The sequence below is a fragment of the Chanodichthys erythropterus genome, chromosome 7, assembly GCF_024489055.1.
Source record: "Chanodichthys erythropterus isolate Z2021 chromosome 7, ASM2448905v1, whole genome shotgun sequence".
NCBI classification, from domain to species: Eukaryota; Metazoa; Chordata; class Actinopteri; order Cypriniformes; family Xenocyprididae; genus Chanodichthys; species Chanodichthys erythropterus.
The window spans coordinates 1,811,571-1,839,323 of NC_090227.1; the positions used below are offsets into that span (position 1 = coordinate 1,811,571).

Here is a 27,753-nt window from a genome sequence, read left to right on the forward strand (position 1 = left end):
ACATAAAAGTTATTAAAATGGAATGGTATGCACACGCAATAAACAAAGAGCCACAAATCAGATATTAGCATTCGTGCAAAAGCAATGGCATAGAATAATAATTCATATTCTCACAGCCTTTTTTTATCGCCTCGCTGTAACCACATATGAATTTCCAGGGGGGCAGAGGCGGGTGTCAAATATCCTGACTTTCGCACAGCGAGGGCTATTAAAACCAGCCGTCTCCGAGGGTGATGTCCTCCAACTCTTTCTCTCCTTTTCGTGTTCTTTCTCATTGGTTTTGTGTGAAATTATAGCAGCCCCTCCTCTTCATCTCTCTCTCTCTCCCACTGCAGATCCTGCATATGTTACTGAAGGCAGAGACAGCAGTTTTATATAACACGAGAATAGATGCGTGCATTAACACATCCAGACTGCGCGATAATATCTAGTAATCTTGTGTTCAACATCAGCTTTACGAAATTAAATAAGTCTCGCAGCGACTGTGCCAGCACTAGAAACATAATCTTTAAAACATGCAGGTAACACTTGATAAAAGATGGAGTTCACCTAAAAGAAAAAAAAAAAAAATATATATATATATATATATATATATATATATATATATATATATTTTATCATCATTTAGTTACCCTCAAGATATTTTAAAACTATATGACTTGTAGGGCCTGAGCTACCTTTTCCCCATGGAATGTGAGTGGATCAAACTCATTAATGGAGGAAAAAAAGTGTCAAAAGTTGTTGACGGGATTTGCGCAAAGTCTTACAGCTTTATGTGACGAATTTAATTTGATGTGATTCCCTGAGAATCTTGCTTGACAGCCATTCACTTCTATTGTATGGAAAAGAGAAGCACCTGGTGGGACATTTTACTTTGAACTCTTTTTCTGTTCAGTGGAGAGAAAAAAAAAAAAAAGAGAGTCATACAGGTTTCCAAAGACATGAGCGTGAAAGCCTGTTCCTGTTTTGCACTACTGTGCAAAAGTCGTAGGCATGTCAGTATTTCCACCCCCCAAAAATGGTTTTAAGCCAGTTATTTATATATTTTGCTGTAGTGTGTCAGTAGGAAATATCAGTTCAGATTTCTAAACATATATTTTGCTATTAATTTTAATAATCCAGTGAGATTTTTGAATGCACAAGGAGTCTGAAAATAGCCGATCTGATCTGATCTCACCATCATCGAATGACAGATGAAACTGAGACAAACTAAACCCAGAAGAACTGTGGCCGTGTCTCCAAGACGCTTGAAGAAACCAACCTGCAAAGTGAGGATGCATTCAAAAATAATGCCATAAATAGATTGTATGTATCAATTAACTTCTATTAGCCAAATCAAATCAATATTTGGTGTGACCACCGGTTGCGTTTAAAACAGCTTTTGGCTTTTTGTCCAGGTACACTTGGGCATCATTTTTCAGGTAGCTTTGCAGGTCTGTTTCTTCAAGCGTCTTGGAGACACGGCCACAGTTCTTCTGGATTTAGTCTGTTGAAACATGCATCCACCTGATGACAGAAATGTATTTTTTGGGTGTATTGTCCCTAAACAATACAGCTAGAAGAATGGTTTCGTGCATAAAATGCCAGTTTTCAACTCCAGATGTGGAAAAAGCATACATCATGTTGTTATAAAAATGTTAATGTGCTAATTTAATTAGGGAAATGTGCATAAGGAGCAAATACAAGTCCAGTTGGGCGTTTGCTAATTTTTTGATACATGCAAGTAGATATCAAATAGTATAACCTCACAAGCAGCTGCAATGTCTACTCAGTTTAAGCTTTTCCTTAATGTGTCCAACAATCTTTGCATGTTTAATACAATCCTTCCCTTAAACGTGCATGTGAGAGTTTGTGTGTGTGTGTGTGTGTCTGGGAAGGTTATAGAGCGCTAAGAAAGATTCCCAGACAGAGGGAAGAGACTCAGCATGAGAGCTAAACCGTTTTTCTCTGTGCTCTGATTCCTGCAGGAGTGCACCCATGGAGCAACTGCTGCTGCTGTGCCTGGCTCTGTTCTCCATGCCATCCTATGCCATGCTGTGCCCCAAACGCTGCACCTGCCAGAATTTGCTGCCCTCATACACCGTGCTGTGTGCCAAAACCGGCCTGCTTTTCGTACCACCTAATATCGACCGGCAGACCGCCGAGCTGCGACTGATGGACAACTTCATCACCACCCTGCGCCACAGAGATTTTGCTAACATGAGCAGCCTCATACACCTCACGCTCTCCCGAAACACCATCAGCCAGATCCAGCCGTACGCCTTCGCCGACCTGCAGGATCTGCACGCTCTGCATCTGGATGCAAACCGGCTGACGGTGCTGGACGACACCCATTTGCAGGGGTTGGTGAATCTGCGCCACCTTATACTTGCAAATAACCAGCTTCACAGCATCTCAGATGGAGCCTTTCAAGATTTCCTAGAAACTCTGGAAGATCTCGATCTTTCTTATAACAATCTGGTGGATTTGCCATGGGACACTATAGCAATGCTGGCCAGCGTCAACACCCTTAGTTTGGACCACAATCTCGTCGAGTTCGTGCCCGAAGGGATATTTTCGAATCTTCACAAACTGGCTAGACTGGACATGACGTCCAACAAGCTGAAGAAGATCCCCCCGGATCCTCTGTTCCTACGCATTCCCGTGTACGCGAAACTGAAAGGCTCGCCGCTGACCGCGCTGGTGCTCAGTTTCGGTGGGAATCCGTTGCATTGCAATTGCGAGCTGGTTTGGCTACGGCGCCTCACGCGGGAGGACGATCTGGAGACGTGCGCGTCCCCGCGAGAGCTTGCAGGCAAATACTTCTGGACGATCCGCGAGGAGGAGTTTGTGTGCGAGCCGCCCATGATCACTCGGCACACGTCCAAGATGTTCGTGATGGAGGGTCAAGAGGTTAGTCTGCGATGCCGCTCCGTCGGAGACCCCGAGCCGACCGTCCACTGGGTCAGTCCGGACGGGAAGCTGATCGGCAACACCTCGCGCACCATATGTTACGATAACGGCTCCCTGGATATCTTGACGGCCACTGTGAAAGACTCCGGCGTGTTCACCTGCATAGCATCCAATGCGGCCGGTGAAGCTACGGCTCCTGTGGAATTAGTCGTGAACCCTTCGCCGCATTACGACCCCAAACTGGAGCCTGAGCCGGGACCCTCGGACATGCCGACTTCCATAAAGTCCAACAGTAGTGGTAGCGGAGGCCAGTCTCGAGCTGATCAGCGGGTCAGCGTCTCAGAAATAACCTCAAGCTCAGTGATGATCCGCTGGCCTCCACAAAGCCACATCCCTGGAGTCCGCATGTACCAGATCCAGTACAACAGCTCCACCGATGACATCCTCATATACAGGTGAGTTTCATCTCAGAATCTAGAGATTACAACGTAGCTTTCTGTGTATCTGTTATCTTTGATTTGCACCAGTGTTCTTTTAGTCAGGGTTATTATAATTAATTAAAGGGCCTTTTACACAACACCATTTCCAACTAAAAACGGAAACATTTTTGTGTGTTTTGGGCGTTCATTTACATGACAGTGACGTTTTGGGGGCCTGGAAATGCAAACTTTTGAAAACGATACCGTTATCATGTAAACTGCAAAAACGTGAATTTGTGAAAATGGTGATGTCACACGCATGCATGTTACTCGTTCAGTCTATCATGACATCGCCAACTACTGGCCTGACAGCAGAATGCAGCGTTTTTAGACGTTTTCAGATCCGCGTGGACTGGGATCGTTTTGACAATGTTGTCGTCTGTTCCAGTGTTGGGGGTAACGCATTACAAGTAACTTGAGTTACATAATTAGATTACTTTTTCAAGTAACTATTAAAGTAATGCATTACTTTTTCAATTTACAACAAAATATCTAAGTAACTTTTTCAAAAAAGTAACAGCTCTCCTGTCTCCATGTTGAGAGAAAGAAACTGCAGAGTAGTGATGGGAAGTTCGGTTCTTTTCCACGAACCGGTTCTTTCGGACAGTTTGATTCAATAAACCGGTTGAAAAAAAACGGTTCACCGGTTCTTTTTCGCTCCGATGTAATGACGTCATCCGCGATGACTTCGTCTATCGCGGGCCGGGTTGAAAAAACAAGTGATTCAAATATATAAAGTTAGTAATCATAACATCAGTCAACTAAAACATTATAATCTGAAGCGTTTCTTACAATGTAGTTTTGCACCTAAAGCATCCAAACACATATACAGGCAGTGATGTGCAAACAAAGTTTTACAGTTATAAAGTGAATAAATTAGTCTTCATCATGATCCTCTTACATTATGATTAAATAAACTTATGTTTTGGCCCCTCATTCGAGTCCTCTCATAGCATCAGGTGTCCTAGTTAACCGGTGCTGTGATGTTACTGTTCGGTAGCTTCAGATCACAAGCTGAATCACGCGTGTGCAGTATCATCAGCTCACCGGTTCTCAAATCGGACACGTCCGAAAAAAGTGGTTGTTCGGTTGTGTACTGATAATCCGAAAACCGTTGCAACTGATTCTACTCAAGAACGAGATTGAGATTCGAGAACCGCGAGAGCGATTCAAAAGGAGTCGCCAGTTTGCTCTCGCTGTAGTTTGATTACGTCATTTTTTATCTTTATATCACCTTGTTTAGAAATTAAAGCTGTCCATGGATTATTTATGAAACAAATAAATGTTTAGTTTGATAAATCTAATTGTTTTCAATCTTAAAAAAAAAATAAAATAACTTGAAAGCACTATATGCTATTAATCTGCTATGGTGTATTTGGAAAAGCATAATAAACGTTATATTTTCTGTATGTTTTATATTATCACACTGTCCGATATTCAACAAAACATGACTAACGTGCTTTTCGTTCACTTGAAAAGTTAAACGCATGCGCAGTATCATCAGCTCACCGGTTCTCAAATCGGACATGTCCGAAAGAAGCGGTTCTCGGTTGTGTACTGATGATCCGAAAACTGTTGCAACCGGTTCTTGACTCGAGAACGAGAACCGTGACAGGCCGTGTATGTTTGTTCGTGTGCGCCATTACGCATTACAAGTAACTTGAGTTACATAATCAGATTACTTTTTCAAGTAACTATTAAAGTAATGCATTACTTTTTCAATTTACAACAAAATATCTAAGTAACTTTTTCAAAAAAGTAACAGCTCTCCTGTCTCCATGTTGAGAGAAAGAAACTGTTCAGAGGTGTTGGGTGCACTGTGTGAACATGATGGTTATTGTAGTTCTAGACTAAATATCTCACATGCATGAAAACATTCAGTATTCCTCAAAATGAATGAAAACAGTGAAATGCAATCTCAGAATTTAAGGCAAACCTGTAATACTTAACTATATTAAATTACAGAAATATACTTTATGTATTTAATCTCACTTTATTTACCAATGTCTTTGCTGCTGACCTTCAATTACCTAATTCAGTCACACTTAAAAGCAGAAATTACTTTAGATTTAGAAATAAGAGTGTTGAACTTCCTTCTCTTGTATCCTATTCGTCTTTAATCCAGAACGAAAGGTTTGTTTGAGTTACACCCTCTACTGTACAGGCGTAAATATGCATTTTCTTGAGCCTGAGGTTTATTCATTTCCTTTTGATGTGAAAGGGCCTTCACACAAAAATAAAACTTTTTTTTTTTTTTTTTGTCATAAAGGCAGGAGTATTGTTGTCATCATTCCACAAACCTTTCCTACATTGCACTGATTTTATTCATGATTAGACTGTAGACAGTACTCACATTAACGTCTAAAAGGATGTGAGCTGCATGTCAGAACGTGTCGAGGCTAAATTGCTTTTATTTTAATCAATACCGTCTACACTGAAGGTTGTCAGACGCTCCAATGGTATTTTGATGCACTTCTCCAGATACTTTCCCTAAGAAATACAATGATTTTACCAATAATAAAGAAATTATTTGCAGATAGTGTGTAATTTATTTTATTTTTTTAATCAGAGCCAGTTCATGGTTTCTCTTCCCTCTGATCTACTTATTTAAATCAACTTGTGTTTCTAATGTATTCCCAGTTGCAGCAACATCAACATAATAATTATTATAGAACAAAGTTAAAAATAAAGTGGCATACATAGTTATTCACCCATTTTGCTGTTGCTTAAGTCAAACATCGAGCTCACAGCTGATTTTTTTACTTTCTGAAGTATTTTGAAAATATATTTATGAAAACACTGCAATGTGACATGGAGATTACAGCATGCAGTTCAAGATTCACATAATTCTAAATCAAAAATTCAGGCTTGAATGTCCAAATTACAATGAAGTTTAAGTCATAAATGCAAGACTTGCCGATTGCACATTGTTCAAAGCTTTGTAGTAAAAATCTCTTCTTTTGAAACGCAACATTTGAGAGAGCACTGTGTATGGTCTATCCCCCCAAATGGGTTTTGAATCTGGGTAATTCTGCATTAGATAAACAAATTGATTCTGTCTTTGTTCAAAGGGAGAGGCTGGCATCTGAGACTGGGGGTGTTAATGGCTTATGGCGGAATCCTATTCAGATAGCGGATGAAACATTGCAATTCCTCTGATGAATACAAATGGACCTCGATGATTGCCAGCCAACAAAGACACAATAATATCATGAATGCAATGTATGAAATACAGCCACATTTTTGTTCTGTGCTAATCAAAGAACCCTTCTCAACGGGACCAGCTGTTTTAGGGTATCTGTTCTACATGTCAGAAAAGCTCTTGAAGGATTTTCATTAGTGCACAGACAGATTGGCTTCCACTGTAATAGTTTCACCCTGATGCAATTCAAACTGAATTTTGCACAAGCAGACGCATTGACACCCTTCAATAAATCACAGCGCTTGAGGTGCTCTGAGGAAGACAATAATAACAGAATAACAATAGAAGCTGCATGTCAAGTGTTTGCCCCCGTTTCAGATGCTCCGCAAAGATTACAATGAAGCCGTATTTGCATTGATGTTGAAATATGTCTCAAATTCAAAACCCAATCTTTTGCTTTGTACTATATTAAGAGGACAAGCAACCGTCTGGAAATCTGCCCTATATTTTGGGTTGCATGTTGACAATGACGGCCTTTATGCAGAAACGACTACATTAACGCTCCCTTTTTAGCATTCAGTCATGGCCCCACTGTCGGTGACGACCATGATTTCTCATTGAAGGGATCTGTAAGGATGTAATTAACTCCTGCAATAATCCCTGTGGATAGATTAAGAGAGAAGAAAAGATACATACAGAAAGCAATTTGCTATTAATTATGGAAAAGGCGAAGGGAGTTCTTTGGTTTATAGAGCTGCGGAGTAATCTAAAAGTCTTTCAGAATCAATTAAGAATGCATGTGCCAGGCTCCCTGTTGACAGCGAGCCGGGTTAGAGTAGAGATGACTTCGAGATGGTGGCTGAGGTGAGAATATAGAGTGTAAACTTTGAGCTGAAAAGACAGGTTAAATTTGAAGTGATGTCTGGGTGAAAGAGCGCTGGAGGCGCAGTGTGCATGGTGCCAAATGAAGACCTGAATGAAGTGCAAGGTGTGGTGTCAGATGGAGTACATTTACATCAACGTGCATTCTCTTCCCAGACGCTCTCTTAAAGCCACTGACTGGAAAGTGGAGACTCTTCTTGGATGACACTTGGAAGTTTTACTCTACAATGTAAATTTCACACTCCCATATCGGAGAAAAAATAAATAAAAATGATGATGTTTTGTTTATTTAAAAAAAAAAAAAAAAAGTATGTTTCTGATCAGTAGCCAGATAAGTTGTTTGGGGTGTGAGTGTGTGCAGGTTACAGAAAACAAAATGTACAAGTATTGTCAACGTAAGCTTACCACAGACCTTATTTTACTCATAATTTGTAAAACCCTTTATAAAAACCCATACGTAAATGTCTTTCAGGCTTTGACGTCATCCCTTACATGATGTTGCAATTTTAATAAATTTAAAGTACTTTACATGTGCTTCAGTATGTTCATCAACACATCAAAATAAGTGTACTTCTTTAAAGCACGACAGAAAAGTATTAAAACATATGTAAAAAGTACTTTAAAGTTAAACTGTTTTAAAGTAACAATTTGATATTATTACAAAGTGCACTTTTAAAAGTGCACTTAAGGAACATATTCATAGTTAACAACACATAAGTGGCCTTTTATTTTATTAATATATATATATATATATATATATATATATATATATATATATATATATATATATATATATATATATATATTAAGGCCATTAAGTGGTTAAAATCTAATCTAATTATTAATTCCTCCAATTAATCTCAAATTAATCACACATAATGAAACATCAAAGTCATTATTGTGTTAAAAGAAAAAAAGTGAAAAGCATCAAATACATATAAAAAAAGTTATTTATTTATTTATTAAATTGTTATGTAGATATATTTACAGACAAAAACAGTTTTGGTAAATAAATTCTTCAAAATATCTTCTTTTATGTTCCGCAAAAGAAAAAGTCATGCAGGTTTGAAACGATATGAGGGTAATTGTGTAATTGTGTGTGTTTTATTTTTCAAGAACTGAAAAATACTAAGACTCAAGTAAGAATAAATAAGTAGTTGCTGAAAAACTACTGAATTTACTACGTTACAAAGTACTTTAGTGTTATTTTTCTATTTTTATACACTCTCATGTAATTTTTCTGTTTCATTCATACTGGAAGCCAGAGGGCGCCCTCGCCCACAGAAAGTCCACAAGTGAGATTCATAGAAATATTAAACATATGACGTTCCAGGAAATCCCTTATATGGACATCAGATATTGCTACAGCTGAATAACATGCAGATAGAGATGTTTTGACTGATAAAACATCAAACATGAAAAGAATAACACATGATTGTGAGGATATGCCCGTGCTATCTATTTTCAAAAGAATAATGTCTATAATGCTGCATTAATCGTCATAGCCTTTATCATAGAATTTTATATTTTATATATCTCACTCTGTGTTAAGAAGCAACATTGACCACAGAAGTTATTTAAAACCAATTGATGTGTATATATAGGCTATATACAGTGATTTTGGAACACAACATATCGATATTAATCTTATAAATTGTTGTGTTTGACACTATGCTAAGCAAATGTACTAGCTATCCCTGTTGCCAAGAGTGATTGTTTAATAATTATGAAAAGTAAGTCCATTTAAGATCATTAAAAGATGAAATCATCAGAAAGGCAAAAGCAAAGAAGGGTAAGTGAGAGAGACGATCAAACAAATGAGGGATTAAAACAGTATGAATAGAAAAGTGCCAGTAAATACATTTATTTACATATATTTAGTTTAACTGTATTGTTAAAGAGGGCAAGCTTTACATCTCAGCTGAGGTGTGTACATGCATTTAGACACTTAAATTGTTATTTCTCCAAATTGTTTTTTATTTACTTCAACTGCTCAGTGCTCTGATAATATCAATTGTATGACCCATTTCAGGAGCTGCCAGAATATGAGCATACTGAGCATGTAAGTGAGCATACACTTACACTCATTAAATATTGAAATGTTAGCGATTCTGATTCAAAACACGATTGATTGTCAAAGCGTGGTTTGAACACCCCGCCCCCTAGCTAAACTGGAAGTTTTGATTGGTTCCGCACTCAACATCAGACCTGTCTGTTATTGGCTGAAGCGCAGAAAAGTGCCAGATCGCCCTGTTGCTCTGTCGGCACATTTGTCAAAGTACAATAAATGTAGTGAAGTTGAATACTTTATTTTTATTAAACTCAAATAAAATACCACAATTTAATAATATTCAATAAAGTAGAAAAAAAAATGACAAGGGTCTCTGCTTGAGAATGTCACTGTTAGCTGTCATTATGTTTTTCACATTCATCATTTTTTCTCTCTTGTTCCCTTTATTATGTCCCTCTTTATTTGCATGTTTTCATCTTTAATTTAAGCCGCTTTTAAGTGGGTAATTAAGCTGTACGAGCTCCTTCAGAAGACAGTGAGATGACAGGGTCTCTGTGCCAAGTGACACATCTTCAGAAGAGCTCGAACCCCCTTCTCCATTTACAGTGACAGCCCAGAGACAGAGGTGCAGCAGACTGACCCTCGGCAGCTTAAAAGGACCAACGACTGCCAGAAGTGAGAGGAATTTTTCTCAATATATATCCATCAAATGCCCTGTGAGAGGATCCAGAGGAACAGACTGAAGAGATTCCTGTATCTGCTCATTAGCACATGGCGGTGCAGAGTTGTAGCTGCTCGAAACCTAACACTTATTAAAACTCACTGACAGTGCTGTTAACAGTGTTTAACGCTTACGAAACATGAAACAATGTGTGTGGATGAACATGCAAATGCAGTTAAACAAATAATAGGACAGCTAATCAATGGTCACTTAAAGTGTAAAATCAGACACATTTACAGTATTAAGTTAAGCATGGAAGTTTTACTGATAATGCATATTCTATTTCTAAATCTAGTTTAATGAATTATTAATAATTGTATTATTTATTTTAATTATTTTATCAAATTATGTATAATTGTGTATTTTTTGTATGTATAATTGTGTATTTATTTTAATAACTTATTATATATATATTATATTATATATATTATAAATTATTTAAAACACAATTATATTACATTAATTTTAAATGTCCTTAGTAAAATACTATAATAATGCTCTCCTATTTATATATATATATATATATATATATATATATATATATATATATATATATATATATATATATATATATATATATATATATATATATATATATATATATTTAAAATGTCTTTACTAAGATGTTATAATATTCAGATTAGATTTCAGATTTGTCATGCTCTGGTTATTTTTAATTAATTTCTTTCATTTTTTATTATTTATTTTTATTTATGCTATATTTTTATTATTTAATAAAACAATAAATAACATACTAAATAATAATAAACAAATTTTATATATGTATATATATATATATATATATATATATATATATATATATATATATATATATATATATATATATATATATATATATATATATATATATATATATATATTGTTAATATATATTAACATTTCATTAATAAGCTGTTATAATAACATTCAGATTGGATTCAAGATTTGACATGCCCTGGTTATTTTTTATTTATTTACTTACAATAATTTATTAAATAGTTTTTAATAAATTATTATATTTTTATTTTTAGATTTTACAAAATGTTTTTTAACATAGTTAAAAAGCCTTAGTAAGCTGTTATAATAATACTCAGATTTGATCTGACATGCTCTCGTTATTGAAACATAACACTAAAACATAATATTTAATGCATTGGCATGCATTACAATCTCTGATAAAAGTGTATCCCCATCAAAAAGAAAACATTGGCCCGAATCACTGCTGATATGTAATTTCATATGTGGCTGTTTGTCAATAGCAATCAAAACGATCAAGCAGCTCTCCACAGTGTCTTAGCAGTTACCAGTACACACACACACACTCATGCACCGTTACCCTGACCGTCAACCCCTCGCTCGCGAAAGGAGCTCGGCCAATTACCCACGGGGTCAAATGCAAAAATATGCGGTCATGCTCACGGTCACACAAACACACATCACACATACACAGCACGTCACCCAGGGCGAGCCGCGCGGCGTGATTCAGGTCTTCATCTTCTCACCTCAGTGCACCAGAGCCAACCGCAGAGCTGGACAGAGCCTCGCAGAATAATGCATGCTGCACATAACTTCAGCAAACCTGCAAAAACATGATACTCATGCTCACAGGATTAGGGCTGCGTAGGAAAAAAAAATGGTAACACTTTATAATGCCTTTTAAATGCATTAGAAATTTACTCATAATGAATGTTGCAATGCATTAACAGTTAATGCATTATAATATCTGCAGATTCCTTGCTACACACACTTTGTTTTTGAATGCATAATGTATCATAACTGTGGTCACAATTACTCATTAAATCATAATGCATTATAAGGTGGATTAGAAACGTCTCAGGTAACAGATGTAACCCTGGTTCCCTGAGTAGGGAATGAGACGCTGCATGGTAACGCATTGGGAACCTTCTGCGTGATGTCGTCACTGAAGCACTCATGTATCTAACCAATCACGTAGCGAGACGTCAGAGACGGGTGACGTCACGGACCAGGAAACTATAAAGCATACCCGGATGCAGAGTAAGCTAGCTTCTGGATAAGTCTGAGACAAATGCTCGCAAGTATGCAGGGGGTACGGCAGGAGACGCTGCGTCTCGTTCCCTACTCAGGGAACCAGGGTTACATCTGTAACCTGAGACGTTCCCTTTCGTGGGAACTGTCGACGCTGCGTGGTAACGCATTGGGAACGCTATTCCAACTGTGCCGTAGCGGCAAATACTTGCCAAGTTATCTTGACAGAACTGATGACCCCGGAGTGGAGCCGACATCAAGGTTATAAAACCTTACAAACGTGTGCTGGCATGACCAGCCAGCCGCGTCACAGATGTCACCGATGGAGACACCTGACATCAAAGCTTTTGATGCCGCCAAACCCTGCGTAGAATGGGCACGAACATTTAAAGGAGAAGGCTGTCCGGCCGCATCATATGCAAGTGTGATGGCCTCGACCACCCACTTGCTCATCCTCTGCTTAGATGCAGGGCCCCCTTTCTTAGGGGACCCATAACAGACAAAAAGCTGATCAGACTTACGCCACAGGGCAGCTCTGTGGACGTAAGTATCCAAAGCCTTTACAGGGCAGAGCAGATTCAGTCTTTCCTGATCCAAGGATTTAAAGGGAGGAGGATAGAAAGCCTGGAGCACAATGGGACCTGGAACGTGGGTAGGGACCTTAGGGACATAGCCCGGTCTAGGATGCAGGAATGCTTTCACCATTCCTGGGGCAAATTCGAGGTATGAAGGAGCAACTGACAGTGCTTGTAAATCTCCTATCCTTTTCAAATAAGTGATATCAAGTAAAAAGGTAGTTAGAGTGAGGAACCTCTCAGGGACGTCCTCTAGTGGTTCAAAGGGCGCCTCAGCCAACCCTTGTAAAACCACGGACAGGTCCCAGGCCGGAACCCTTGTGTGCACTGGAGGCCTCAACCTCAGTGTGCCACGGAGGAAGCGAGTGACCAGGGGGTCTCGACCCACCGAGAGGCCACCTACAAGGGGAATATGAAAGGCAGATATAGCCGCAACGTAAACCTTCAATGTTGAAGGGGATAAGCCCTCCGAGTTCTTTTTTTTAGAAATGTAAGCACATGACTAACTGAGGCGTGGACAGGGTCCACATTAATGCGTCTGCACCAGGCATAAAACAGATTCCACTTGTATGAATAAAGCTTCCTCGTGGCGGGAGCTCTGGAGTTTAATATGGTTTCCACAACCTCGGTTGGGAGACCAGCATCTACGAACCTGGCCCCCTCAGAGGCCAGGCCCATAGTTTCCATAATTCTGGGCGAGGATGTATTATCAGACCGCCCGCTTGTGACAGGAGGTCCTGTCTGAGGGGAAGCTCCATTGGGGAGCCGTCTAATAGGGACACTAGGTCCGAGAACCATATTCTGGTTGGCCAAAAGGGGGCCACCAGTATTAGGTTGACCCCTTCCCGGTGTACTTTCTCTAGAACTCCCGGGAGCAAGGCAATCGGGGGAAATGCGTACAGACGCCGCCTCAGCCACATCTGTACCATGGCATCCAGCCCCAGAGGTGCTGGATGGGTGAGGGAGTACCAGAGTGGACACTGGGTTGACTCCCCCGAGGCAAAGAGGTCGACTTCTGCGCGACCGAAATTTTTCCATAGGAGATCCACCACTTCTGGGTGAAGTCTCCACTCCCCGGGCCTCGGGCCCTGCCTCGACAGGGCGTCCGCTTCCATATTTTGGCGCCCCGGGATGTAAGGGCCCACGGGAGGATCTGACGGGCCAAGTAATAAAGTTGGCGAGACCACAAACCCCCCTGATGATTTATATAGGCGACCACAGCAGTGTTGTCCGTGCGGACCAACACATGATGGCCTCTCAGGTCTGGGAGAAAGTGTTTTAATGCCAGAAACACTGCCATCATCTCCAGCCGATTTATGTGCCAGGAGAGCTGATGGACCTCCCATGAGCCCTGAGCTGGACGGCCACTCATGATCGCCCCCCAGCCCGTGAGGGAAGCATCTGTCGTAAGCATTACGCGACGACCAGAAGTCCCCAGCACGGGTCCCTGGGACAGGAACCATGGATCTTTCCACATGACCAGAGCACGAAGGCATCGTCGTGAGACTTTGATCATGTGAAAAAGATTTCCCCTCGGGGAAAATCCCCTGGTCCTGAGCCACCACCGTAAGGGTCTCATGTGCAGAAGGCCAAAAGGTATCACGTTGGACGCAGCTGCCATCAGACCCAACAGTCTCTGGAACTGTTTTACAGTGAGTGACTGACCTAGTTTCACCCCTTTCACGGCTGCTAAAATGGCACTCACACGAGCGGGAGACAGATGTGCCCGCATCGTGGTGGAGTCCCAAACTACACCTAGATAAGTGATAGTTTGTACCGGAACTAGCACACTCTTTTTGGTGTTGAGCCTCAACCCAAGCCTCTCCATGTGACGCAAAACAACATCTCGATGCTGGACTGCCAGTTGCTCTGACTGAGCTAGAATCAACCAATCGTCGATGTAATTCAGTACGCGGATGCCCTGAAGCCTCAGCGGGGCCAGAGCCGCATCCACGCACTTCGTGAATGTGCGGGGTGATAACGATAGGCCAAACGGAAGAACCTTGTACTGGTAAGCTTCGCCCCCAAAAGCAAACCTGGGGAACTTCCTGTGAGAAGGATGGATGGACACATGAAAGTATGCATCTTTCAGGTCTATCGCCACAAACCAGTCCTCGGACCTGATCTGTGGGATAATCTGTTTGAGTGTAAGCATCTTGAACTTGAGCTTCTGGATTGAGCGATTTAACACGCGTAAATCTATGATAGGACGTAGTCCTCCATCCTTCTTCGGACCAATGAAGTAATGGCTGTAAAAGCCTGACAGCTTGCTGGGAGGAGGGACCCTTTCTATAGCTCCTTTTTGCAAGAGTGTCATAACCTCTTGTCCCATCACCAGAGACTGCTCGGGGGTCACCACTGTGGGAAGGACCCCGTTGAATATGGGCGGGTGAGACCCGAACTGTATTCTGTAACCCTTTTCTATCATGAGCAGCACCCAATTTGATATATTTGGAAGTAGTTTCCACTCTGCCAAAAAATCTACTTAGGGAACCAGTCTCTCGAGACTGGTCTCTGGTGTTTTTTGAGCACTTGGCTCGGTGCTCTGACGCGGCGCCAGCAGATGACAACCGAATCAAGTGGCCGGCCCTCCTCGAAGGACCGGCGGGGACCGCCGTGCCCTGACGCACACTGATTGGCAGGGTTGACGGACTGATCCCCTGAGGGTGCCGAAGGGGAGCGGGGATTAGATGTACTTTTTCCTGGCTTCCTCCGGAGGGGACCACCCTCATTGGGTCTTGACCCACAGATGTCAGGACCGCTTTGAAGCCTTCCTGGCGATGATAACGGCCCGCAGGTCCGTTTTGCCCTTGGAAGGCTTCTTGTGAGCGGACCGACCCGATCCCCAAGCTGTTTGCGGGGGAGCTCGGGTGGCCACGCTCACTTTTTGTTGCGCTCTGTGGTGCGCTGAGGAGCTCGTGGACGGCCGAGGCTGCTCCCGCTCAGCAGCCTCGGGGGGAATAGAGCGGCGGGGGATGAACCTCTGGAACGCCGCTGACTGTTTTTTTGCCTCCTGGAACCTCTCGACGACTGTATTTACAGCGTCGCCGAAGAGGCCCGCAGGGGACAGCAGTGCGTCCATAAGGGCAGCTTTGTCTCGCTCCCTTTTGTCCGAGAGGTTCAGCCAAAAATGTCTCTCCGTTGCCACCAAGGCTGCCATAGACCGGCCAATTTCTTTGGCCGTCTCTTTGGTGGCACGGAGAGCGAGATCAGTTGCCATCCTGATCTCTTGGATGCAATCATATGTGGCCTCCCCGCTCTCATCGATCTCCCCCAGCAGGTCCGCTTGATAGGCTTGAAGCAGCGACATGGTGTGTAGACATGCCACCGCCTGACCTGCTGCCGTATATGCTTTGCCCACCAAGCTTGATGTAGTTCTTAAGGGCTTGGTGGGCAACGTCGGGGCTTTTAGCGACGATGCCGACTTGGGCGAGAGATAGCCCGCGAGCGTCTCTTCAACCCGGGGCATCGCCGCATAACCGTGCCGTTTCAACCCCACTATATTGCTGTATACAGATGTTTGGGGGCTGAACACGCGATGTTGCACGGGCCTTTTCCACGACCTCGACACCTCAGTGTGGAGGTCAGTGAAAAACGGCAAACCCCGACGCTGGGGTAGCGACCGAGCGGTGCTGGCTCTGCTGGCCAATCGATTTTTAACTTGGCAACAGCCCTGGTCACTACCTCCAGGAGCTCCTCACATGCTGGGGAAAAAGGATGGCAGGTCCACTTCCTCAGTCTCGACGCTCACCACATCAACCTCCTCGGAGGAAGAGAGGTGAAGCGCCGGTGCCTCTCTCTGGGGGGAAGAAACCGCAACGCGTGCTTCAGCCGCCTGAGAAGAGACACTGGGGTCTCCATCTGCGAACCCCACGACGACAGCCGGCGCTGTGCCTCAGCAGCAGCAGGACCCGACCCGCGGGGAACGCTCGCCGAGGCACCCTCCTCGAAGAGTGCCTGGCGAGATCTCAACACTCTGAGGGTCAGTTTCTCGCAATGCACGCAGACAGCTCCCTCGAGAGCTGCCTGGGCATGCTCAACCCCCAGACAAACGTTCCATTATAACTGTCTTTTTTATATATATATATATATATGTGGTGTAGTGCAACTCTTGTCCTCAGACGAAGAGATATTTTGTCAGTAATAAGGAGACAAACAACACCAAATAAGACAGACAAGATAACATAGAGCGCTTTGTTGAAGGCACAGAAGCTAGCGTGCTCTGCATCCGGGTATGCTTTATAGTTTCCTGGTCCGTGACGTCACCCGTCTCTGACGTCTCGCTATGCGATTGGTTAGATACATGAGTGCTTCAGTGACGACATCACGCAGAAGGTTCCCAATGCGTAACCACGCAGCGTCGACAGTTCCCACGAAAGGGAAACACAATTAATGCATTAAAAATACTTTTATAATATATTATATATATAGAGGCTTCAAATTAAGCGTTATCAAATATTTTAATCTTTGAAAGAGTTATGCCGGGAAAATATAGTGCATGTTTAATCAGTAAATTTAAATCAGTAAATCTTTCCTTTAAAACATTTAAAACACCTGCATTATTGAAAAGGGGGAAATCTTTTGTCTGGGCACTTGGGTTGTGTTTTCATATATATGATCAGTGACCTGTTTGATTACTGTATGTTTTTGGCATGAAGTGTCATTTTTTATTGATATGCAGTATAATACAGTATTTATTGTACACTACATGAAGTAACTTGAAACAGTTGAATGAGTTTTATACTAAGTTAAAATAGTTTTCTTTACTAAGCAGTTTGTGACATCATTATGTCATGTTACATTAGCGAGAGTCTGATTATAATTCTTACAGTCCAACATGTTTTATTTACTCACCAAAGCTTGCATTTGCTGCTTGTTGAGTATTCATTTTGGACCTTGATAGTTAAATATAATTACAATTATATTCAAAACCCCCTCTCCTTTTTTGCTAGCGTATCAAAGTTCAACCTTCTGCGAACTCACTGACCCCGATGTAGCCAGTGGAAGTCTTCCAACACTGTTGCACTTCCTTACTCTGTCCTGTAGCACAAAGGTCGGCAGAAAATGCAAAAAAAAAAAAAAAAAAAGGAAGAAAAAAAAAAAAGCGTGCATCCCAGGGCAGACACAATCTCTCTGCTGCAGATGGCACAGAGCACATGTTATGCTTAAATCTACTTTGACACGTGTCTCCCTTTGGACAGCATGGGCAATATTGTAAACTGTGTGTTCATGACAACCATCTGCCCTCAATTGAATTTTGTGGAGTTTAAACTAACACTCTCAGAACATTTGTTCACTTAACTTTCACTTTTATTTACACTACAGTTCACAGTTTTTTTGAAAGAAATCTCTTCTGCTCACCCAGTTTGCATTTATTTGATGTAAATACAGTAAAAACTGCAATGCTGAGAAATATTTATACCATTTAAAATGAAAAAAACATGAAAAATAGGCCTACTTTAAAAATACTTTTAACACATTAGAAATTTAGGTCAGAAGACTATTAAGGAGGCAAAAAGTAGTTTTATAAAGGAACAAATACAAGCAAACTAGGAAGATCCTACATCTTTGTGAAGGTGCTGAATACTGAATACTTTATTAAAGTTAGGATTAGATTTCGATGGTGAGATAGAATTTGATAAAAGTAATAAATGCTAATACATTTGATTCATCATTTGCATCAATTTATTTTATTTAAAACTAGAACTTTTGCCTAACTACTTTTTTTTTTTTACTAAAGTTACAGTAGATGACATTACTAAGATGTTAGAAGATCTTCAAGGGTTCAAGTCAACTGGCCTGGATGTTTTTTTTCCGAGATGCTGCAGATATTATAGCTCCAACTGTTACGTTTATTGTGAATCTTTCTTTGGAAAAGGTGACATGAAGATAGCCAAGATCATTCCATTATACAAGAAAGGAAATAGATATGATCCTTGAAATTCTTAGTGTGGCTTCAAAATTTTTAGAAAGGTTTGTGTATAAACAGATGTATCAGTATGTAATAATCTCATTTATGATTTTAGGAAATCTTATTTGACTGATACTTCTTTATTTGACAGATTTTATAAGGAAGCAGATTGACGAAAGGTGAAATGTGTGGTTCGGTACTCTTGGATCTCCAAAAAGCTTTTGACGCAATTAATCATTCAACACTGTTAGTTCAGACAAGACTACTTTGGCAACTTGAGTTTATTGAAACACAATTTATCTTTGGCGGTATGGTTCCTTGTGGGGGTTCTTGCTCCAAAATTAATTGAACATACAAGAGCTTTAACATTAACCCCCCCGAACCATCAGCTTGGAAATACATAGACAATTACGACACTTAGTAATGTCTTTAAAAGCGAACATGGTAATCGTGTAGATGTGGCAGTGGGATGTCTATACTGCAGCTTGGTTATGAGGATGAGTGTCTCTCAGCAGTGAGGTCCATGCCAGCCAGGATTTGAAAGCCTTAGTGATCGGAAACAAAAGAAGATGACAACCAGAAGGTGCACAGTAATATGCTCATGCTTATAATGGAGAGGGAGGGAGGGTTTGAGCATACTTACCGAGCAGTAATGCCATGTATATATGTCCCGTGTCTAATAGGAGAATGGTAGTGATTGGAGAAATATGACAGCTGACCGTGTCAGCTGGTCGCAGCACTATGCCTACGTGGCCTGACTGAACTAACGCTGCGCTCGGTATAAATTACGTATCATGTTTTTTTGAGTATAGCGAAAGCCTGGTTCAACAGAGGGTAAAAAACAGGGGAAAAGTTGGCACACCAGTGCTCCAAAAATGCAAAAAATGAAAAATGTACTCTCACACAACGGTAACGTTATGAGAATGCAGGCTCTTCATCAGACAATTAAAAATTGAACCAAAGATCACATGACAGGATCACATGACAAAAAATGAAAGAAAGAAAGAAAGAAAGAAAGAAAGAAAGAAAGAAAGAAAGAAAGAAAGAAAGAAAGAAAGAAAGAAAGAAAGAAAGAAAGAAAGAAAGAAAGAAAGAAAGATTCATGTGATCCTTCACCTGTTAGTATAAAGGCTTGTTGGTTCAATTTTTAATTGTACTGATGAAGAGCTTGCATGCTCGAAACGTTACCATTGTGAGAGTAAGTTATTACATTTTTGCATTTTTGGAGACTTGGTGTGCCGACTTTTTTCCTTTGTCGAGAACCCAACTTTCGAGAACCAAGCATTTTTGACCGTGATGTGCGTGCTTTGGTCCTTATTCTGCAGAGTTCAGAGGGTAGAAATTTATGTGATTCTCTCAGACAAAACCATTATTAATAATGGAGTTCCTCAAGGATGTGTCTCAGGCCCCCTTTTGTTCATCTTATACATAAATGATATACAAGCAGTTTGAATGATTTCTGAAGGATCATGTGACACTGAAGACTGGAGTAATGATGCTGAAAATTCAGCTTTGATCACAGAAATAAATTAAAATTTTCACATAGAAAATTAAATTCTAAAAATATTTCACAATTTTACAATTTTTACTTTTACTTACCTTGGTGCAAAAACAACTTAATAGAGTATTTATTTAACTTTTTAATGATCAAGGTGTCATCTTTTCTTTCTCTCTCAGGATGATTCCCGCCTCCCATAAGTTGTTCATTCTGAGCGATCTTGCCTCGTCACGGGACTACGAGCTCTGCGTCCTGGCCGTCTACGATGATGGCATCACGGCCCTCACCGGTACACGTCTGGTCGGTTGTGTGTCCTTCACCACTGAGCGTGAGTTCCGCCACTGCCGCTCCATCCACGACCAGTTCCTTGGCGGCACTATGATAATCGTCATCGGTGGGATCATCGTGGCGTCTGTCCTCGTCTTCATCTTCATCCTGCTGATGAAGTATAAACTTCACAGCCAGCACTACAAGCAGAAGGCCGCCCGCGTCAGTAACGTTTGTTCTCAGACCAACGGAGGCCAGCAGGGGGCGGCATCGGGCCCTCCACCCAGGTCGTCGTCCTCATCGGGCTCCTCCAGCAAGCCCTCTGTCCCGCTTGGGTCAGACAGACAAGAAGGGTCTCACGGCCTAGAAGGGGGTTATGGAGCACTAAAAGGCACCACGGTGGTGGACTTGAACCCAGAATATGGGAAATCCGTAAAAGAGGATGACTCCATATCGCAATAACACAGGGTTCAATCCCGCCTCCCTTCCCATTCTCTTCACACCTCAACCCATTCAGTTTTGTTTTCTGTTGCCGGCATCCTGCAGCCTAACTGAGGATTTTCTCCTGTCCAAGGTGAGGATGTTTTTTTTTTCTCTTCTCCTCTCTTCTCCTCTATCTGTTAAGGTTTGTTGCTAGGTAACTGGTTGCCAACGTGATAGAATCTCCCCACACTACAGTGATGATGCAGAGATGTTCCATTTCTGTTAATTAGACCTCATTTAATGGATAAATTACAGGCATACCGGCTCTGCTGTCTGTCTGCGTCAGGGCAATGGGCCTAAAAAGATTTCCCGAATGGTACGGTGAACTTGAGATCACTATTTAAATTGATAGCCTGACAGTTGTTTAGTTCAATAGGATGCATTTGAATTACAAAGGCGCAAAATTGAAATGCTATTCCTAGTTGGGATGTTTGCAGTGAAAATGGGAGGAAATCATATGGTTTGCACATTTCAGCACATTAGGCTCATATGTATTTTGTGCATATCCCTGCTGAGTATGGAATAGCACATATTACTATTTTTCCTTGCGAGATACAGGTCATGTGTCTAAATACTGGTATTTTTGCAGAGGCTGTATCTGAATTCTCACTTCACCACAGTATTATGAGTCCACATGACTTCATACATATATACTAGGGGTGTGATGAGATACTTAGTTCACAAGAACGAGACAAGGCTGTATGATTTCATATGTCTCTTTACACCTTACTGTACGTGAATTTTGAGCTTCCAGATCTTCTGATTGAGGCTGTGTGTGACCTCCTAATTGAACTCCTTTCCACAAATTGAACATAGAAATAATAAAAAAAAAGTATAAATAACAAAAATAAATAACACTTCAATAAAATCTCTCAATATTCAAAGTGCAAACAGAGACCACAGCAAAGAGGTGGCTACAATAGCCCAGCCTAAGATAGGTTTGATTTTGGAAGACAGGCTATTGTATGTAGCCTAATTTGCGCACATCAGGGAGCTCGCGTTTTACTTTCACTTTCGAATTTGCGATCGCACGTACTGTGTGCTGACTGTGCATTCTACAAGAATGCAACAAATCCTCCGCCATGTTTTTGTTAGTCATCTTCCTGCTGCACTGTGTGCAACTCTGCAGCCCGTGCTGGATGAGCAGAGTTACAAAAGTTTACATTATCATTATCCAACTGAATTTAATGGTTTTTATTTCTATAAGAAAGCAAAACGACAGTGGAGTCGGTGCCACGGTGGGCTCCGTAATGTAATGTAAACGTAGAGGTGGTTTCAGAAGGGGGAGTAAAGTAGAAAACTATATTTCAGTCACTTTTCCCTGCTATTTTCCTTCTTGTTAAACCAACCACCAGCACACCAGCAACACTAGAGGCATTGGTTTGTACTTCAGTTTGTATTCAGTCAAAGCCCTAATGCCCTTAGAGGCACAATCTAAGTTGGCCAGGTTCCTCACTCTTACAGCAGTGTGGATAATACCCGGCGATGGACCACCTCAGCTCTCAGAATCAAGAGTCCATTTAACATAACCAGGAGAGAGCCATCTCAGTGAATTGGTCATGGTTGCCTTCTATTGAGGAGCCTCAGAGGAGCCCTGAATGGGCCAGGATGAAAGCACAGGTGGAAGCGTATCAGTTTCGTTGAGAAACAGCACCTCGAATGGACAGAAATCGAACGCTGCATGACTAAGAGTTGAAGGGCAGAGGTGTATGTCAGGGTCACTTTCAGGGGAAACTTCAAACAGCTTCTGCAGCAAGCCTTGTGCTGCCTGTACAATTAGGTGAACAAAGAGTTACTATCTGATCAGGTTGAAAGACTTTTTCTCAAACATAAGAGTTAAATCCCCTTTTTTGACATCCATCTTTTATTCCAGATCTTGATCTGATTTTGAAACGCCCCGTAGCTCCTGTCAGCACCTCTGGATCATACAGTGTTGAGGTGCTTGATGTTTCGCTTTATTCACCTGTAGCCAGGGTTTGAAATTAACTCATTTTTGACTACTAACGTTTTATGTTACCGGCCATTCAGAATTTCTACAATAATATTTTTTTTACAATATAATAATAGTTCGTTTTTTTGTTTTGTTTTGTTTTTGCATTATTTATTTATTTTGATATTTTAAATGCATGCAAAATTTAAAGATGTGGCACTTTTTTATGCTTTGTTTTGCTAATGTTTGAAGCTCCTGCTTGAAGGGCATCATTTATGAATCATCACCCGCTGGTAATGAGTTTGAGTCATTTATGAGTTATGAGCTAGTGAGTTTATGCGTTACCTGCCACGATTCGCGGGTATTATTTTCAAACCCTGCTTGTAGCTCAATTGAGTACTGATTCATGATCTAACATTTTGATGGACCACAACTGATTGAAATGCAGGTCCTGTTTCTAAAATTAGAGCACAACTGGAGATGCTTCTCCTATTAGCTTCAGATGGATTTACATTTCCTTTTGCTCAGTGTGAAATGGGAAAGATAAGGACGTGGGGATAGAGATAGAAGAGCTACGGAGATAGAGAAAGGCACTATGATTGAAGAAAAAGGGCCGATATGAGTATTGTGATGGGGGTTTAGAGATTGAGATAAGGCCTAGTGTCTCAGATATTGAGACAAATGGGCTAATCTGTGGGGTGGGATTTTGTAGAATACCAGAAGACCAATAGTAAAAGGTAATTACTATTTGTTGTGCGCAAAATGGGCCACAACCTGTCTTCTCCTTCCCTGCCGACAACCATTGCAAACCAGAATCCCTCCAAGCTGCAGCAGAGCACGCTGCGCTAAAAATAGCCATCTGAATGAGGCCTAGCATTAGCGAGCTCACTGCAGATAACTAGCTTGCCGCAACATATCAGGCCTTGTCCTTGCTGCTGCTTTGATGCTTTGTTCTGTATTATATCTGGGAGGAAAGTCTGAGTAAGTTGATGATGGTTGGAGTTAATGAAGTCGTTAAATGTCCAATTAGCATGCACTATGTATAGGCACCCGCTCTGTCTGTTTATGCAAGCTCAGCCAATGTTGTGATAAAATTGTTTGCGCATCCTTGAGTGCCGTTTCCTCTGATACAGATTAAGTTTAGTGTGATAATATTTGCTGAAATAGCACTGTTAAGGTACATGCTGGAAAAAGCCAAGCTACAATTGTAATTATCTAGGTAGTCATTAATTTTACATTATTTATTTATATACATTAGTTTACATTTATAGTTTACATTTACATTTATGCATTTGGCAGCCAAAATGACTTGCATTGCATTCAAGCTGTACATTTGATCAGTTAATGCATTCCCTAAGAATCGAATCCATGTCCCTGCCGTTGTTAGCACCATGAATCTACTGTTTGAGCTACAGGAATTTATAGTTAGAGTTAGTTCGTTAGTTGTGAATTATTTCAGGGTTCCCCAAGTATTGACCTAAAGTATTTACCTCCTGATAGTTTTAGTTAGCTAGTTAGTTAGTTAGTTAGTTATTTCAACGATCCCCAAGTACTGACCTAAGGTATTTACCCCATGATATTTTAGTTAGTTAGTTAGTTAGTTATTTCAGGGATCCCCAAGTACTGACCTAAAGCATTTACCCCTTGATATTTTAGTTAGTTAGTTATTTTAGGGATCCCCAAGTACTGACCTAAAGTATTTACCCCTTGATATTTTAGTTAGTTAGTTAGTTAGTTAATTAGTTATTTCAGGGATCCCCAAGTATTGACCTAAAGTATTTACCCCTTGATATTTTAGTTAGTTAGTTAGTTAGTTAGTTAGTTAGTTAGTTAGTTAGTTAGTTAGTTAGTTAGTTAGTTAGTTAGTTAGTTATTTCAGGAATCCCCAAGTACTGACCTAAGGTATTTACCCCTTGATATTTTAGTTAGTTAGTTAGTTAGTTAATTAGTTATTTCAGGGATCCCCAAGTATTGACCTAAAGTATTTACCCCTTGATATTTTAGTTAGTTAGTTAGTTAGTTAGTTAGTTAGTTAGTTAGTTATTTTAGGGATCCCCAAGTACTGACCTAAAGTATTTACCCCTTGATATTTTAGTTAGTTAGTTAGTTAGTTAGTTAGTTAGTTAGTTAGTTAGTTAGTTAGTTAGTTAGTTAGTTAGTTAGTTAGTTAGTTAGTTAGTTAGTTAGTTAGTTAGTTAGTTAGTTATTTTAGGGATCCCGAGTACTGACCTAAGGTATTTACCCCATGATATTTTAGTTAGTTAGTTAGTTAGTTAATTAGTTATTTCAGGGATCCCCAAGTACTGACCTAAGGTATTTACCCCTTGATATTTTAGTTAGTTAGTTAGTTAGTTGGTTAGTTGGTTAGTTGGTTAGTTGGTTAGTTGGTTAGTTGGTTAGTTAGTTAGTTGGTTAGTTATTTCAGGGATCCCCAAGTACTGACCTAAAGTATTTACCCCATGATATTTTAGTTAGTTAGTTAGTTATTTCAGGGATCTCCAAGTACTGACCTAAGGTATTTACCCCTTGATATTTTAGTTAGTTAGTTAGTTATTTAAGGGATCCCCAAGTACTGACCTAAGGTATTTACCCCATGATATTTTAGTTAGTTAGTTAGTTATTTCAGGGATCCCCAAGTACTGACCTGAAGTATTTACCCCATGATATTTTAGTTAGTTAGTTAGTTATTTCAGGAATCCCCAAGTACTGACCTAAGGTATTTACCCCTTGATATTTTAGTTAGTTAGTTAGTTAATTAGTTATTTCAGGGATCCCCAAGTATAGACCTAAAGTATTTACCCCTTGATATTTTAGTTAGTTAGTTAGTTGGTTATTTAAGGGATCCCCAAGTACTGACCTAAAGTATTTACCCCATGATATTTTAGTTAGTTAGTTAGTTAGTTATTTCAGGGATCCCCAAGTACTGACCTAAGGTATTTACCCCTTGATATTTTAGTTAGTTAGTTAGTTATTTCAGGGATCCCCAAGTACTGACCTAAGGTATTTACCCCTTGATATTTTAGTTAGTTAGTTAGTTAGTTAGTTGGTTAGTTGGTTAGTTAGTTAGTTGGTTAGTTATTTCAGGGATCCCCAAGTACTGACCTAAAGTATTTACCCCATGATATTTTAGTTAGTTAGTTAGTTATTTCAGGGATCTCCAAGTACTGACCTAAGGTATTTACCCCTTGATATTTTAGTTAGTTAGTTAGTTATTTAAGGGATCCCCAAGTACTGACCTAAGGTATTTACCCCATGATATTTTAGTTAGTTAGTTAGTTATTTCAGGAATCCCCAAGTACTGACCTAAGGTATTTACCCCTTGATATTTTAGTTAGTTAGTTAGTTAATTAGTTATTTCAGGGATCCCCAAGTATTGACCTAAAGTATTTACCCCTTGATATTTTAGTTAGTTAGTTAGTTAGTTGGTTATTTAAGGGATCCCCAAGTACTGACCTAAAGTATTTACCCCATGATATTTTAGTTAGTTAGTTAGTTATTTCAGGGATCCCCAAGTACTGACCTAAGGTATTTACCCCTTGATATTTTAGTTAGTTAGTTAGTTAGTTACTTAGTTAGTTAGTTAGTTAGTTAGTTAGTTATTTCAGGGATCCCCAAGTACTGACCTGAAGTATTTACCCCATGATATTTTAGTTAGTTAGTTAGTTAGTTAGTTAGTTAGTTAGTTAGTTAGTTAGTTAGTTAGTTAGTTAGTTAGTTAGTTAGTTAGTTAGTTAGTTAGTTAGTTAGTTCAGGGATCCCCAAGTACTGACCTAAGGTATTTACCCCTTGGTATTTTAGTTAGTTAGTTAGTTGGTTATTTTAGGGATCCCCAAGTATTGACCTAAAGTATTTACCCCCTGGTATTTTAGTTAGTTAGTTATTTCAGGGATCCCCAAGTACTGACGTAAGGTATTTACCCCATGATATTTTAGTTAGTTAGTTAGTTAGTTAGTTATTTTAGGGATCCCCAAGTACTGACCTAAAGTATTTACCCCTTGATATTTTAGTTAGTTAGTTAGTTATTTTAGGGATCCCCAAGTACTGACCTAAAGAAGTTAGTTAGTTCGTTAGTTTTGAATTATTTCAGGATTCCCCAAGTATTGACCTAAAAAATTTACCCCCTTTTTTAGATAGTTAGTTATTTCAGGGATCCCCAAGTACTGACCTAAAGTACTTACCCCTTGATATACTATATAGCCAAAAGTATTGGGACACCCCTCCAAATCAATGAATTCAGGTGTCCCAATCACTTCCATGGCCAGAGGTGTATAAAATCAAGGACCTAGTTATGCAGACTGCTTCTACAAACATTTGTGAAAGAATGGGTCGCTCTCAGGAGCTCAGTGAATTCAAGCGTGGTACTGTGATAGGTTGCCACCTGTGGAATAAGTCCATTCGTGAAATTTCCACACTACTAAATATTCCACAGTCAGCTGTTAGTGAAAAACACAGAGCAGGGTCAGCGCATGCTGAAGCACACAGTACACATAAGTCTCCAACGTTCTGCTGAGTCAATAGCTACAGACTTACAAACTTTGTGTGGCCTTCAGATTAGCTCAAGAACAGTGCGTAGAGAGCTTCATGGAATGGGTTTCCATGGCCGAGCAGCTGCATCCAAGCCTTACATCACCAAGTGCACTGCAAAGCGTCGGATGCAGTGGTGTAAAGCACACCGCCACTGGACTCTAGAGCAGTGGAGACGTGTTCTCTGGAGTGACCAATCACGCTTCTCTGTCTGGAAATCTGATGGATGAGTCTGGGTTTGGCGGTTGCCAGGAGAACGGTACTTGCCTGACTGCATTGTGCCAAGTGTAAAGTGTGGTGGAGGGGGTTTATGGTGTGGGGTTGTTTTTCAGGGGTTGGGCTTGGCCCCTTAGTTCCAGTGAAAGGAACTCTTAATGCTTCGGCATACCAAGACATTTTGGACAATTCCATGCTCCTAACTTTGTGGGAAT

General features: G+C 40.4%; 1 protein-coding gene across 1 annotated transcript; it reads left to right on the forward strand.

Moving 5' to 3' along the window:
- Nucleotides 1-1,977: 1,977 nt before the first annotated feature.
- si:cabz01090165.1 (uncharacterized protein LOC100333421 homolog) lies at nucleotides 1,978-20,847 on the forward strand. The gene is made up of 2 exons (XM_067388919.1): nucleotides 1,978-3,347; nucleotides 20,298-20,847. The coding sequence occupies exons 1-2, from the start codon at nucleotides 1,978-1,980 to the stop codon at nucleotides 20,845-20,847; spliced, it is 1,920 nt and encodes a 639-aa protein (XP_067245020.1).
- Nucleotides 20,848-27,753: the final 6,906 nt, after the last annotated feature.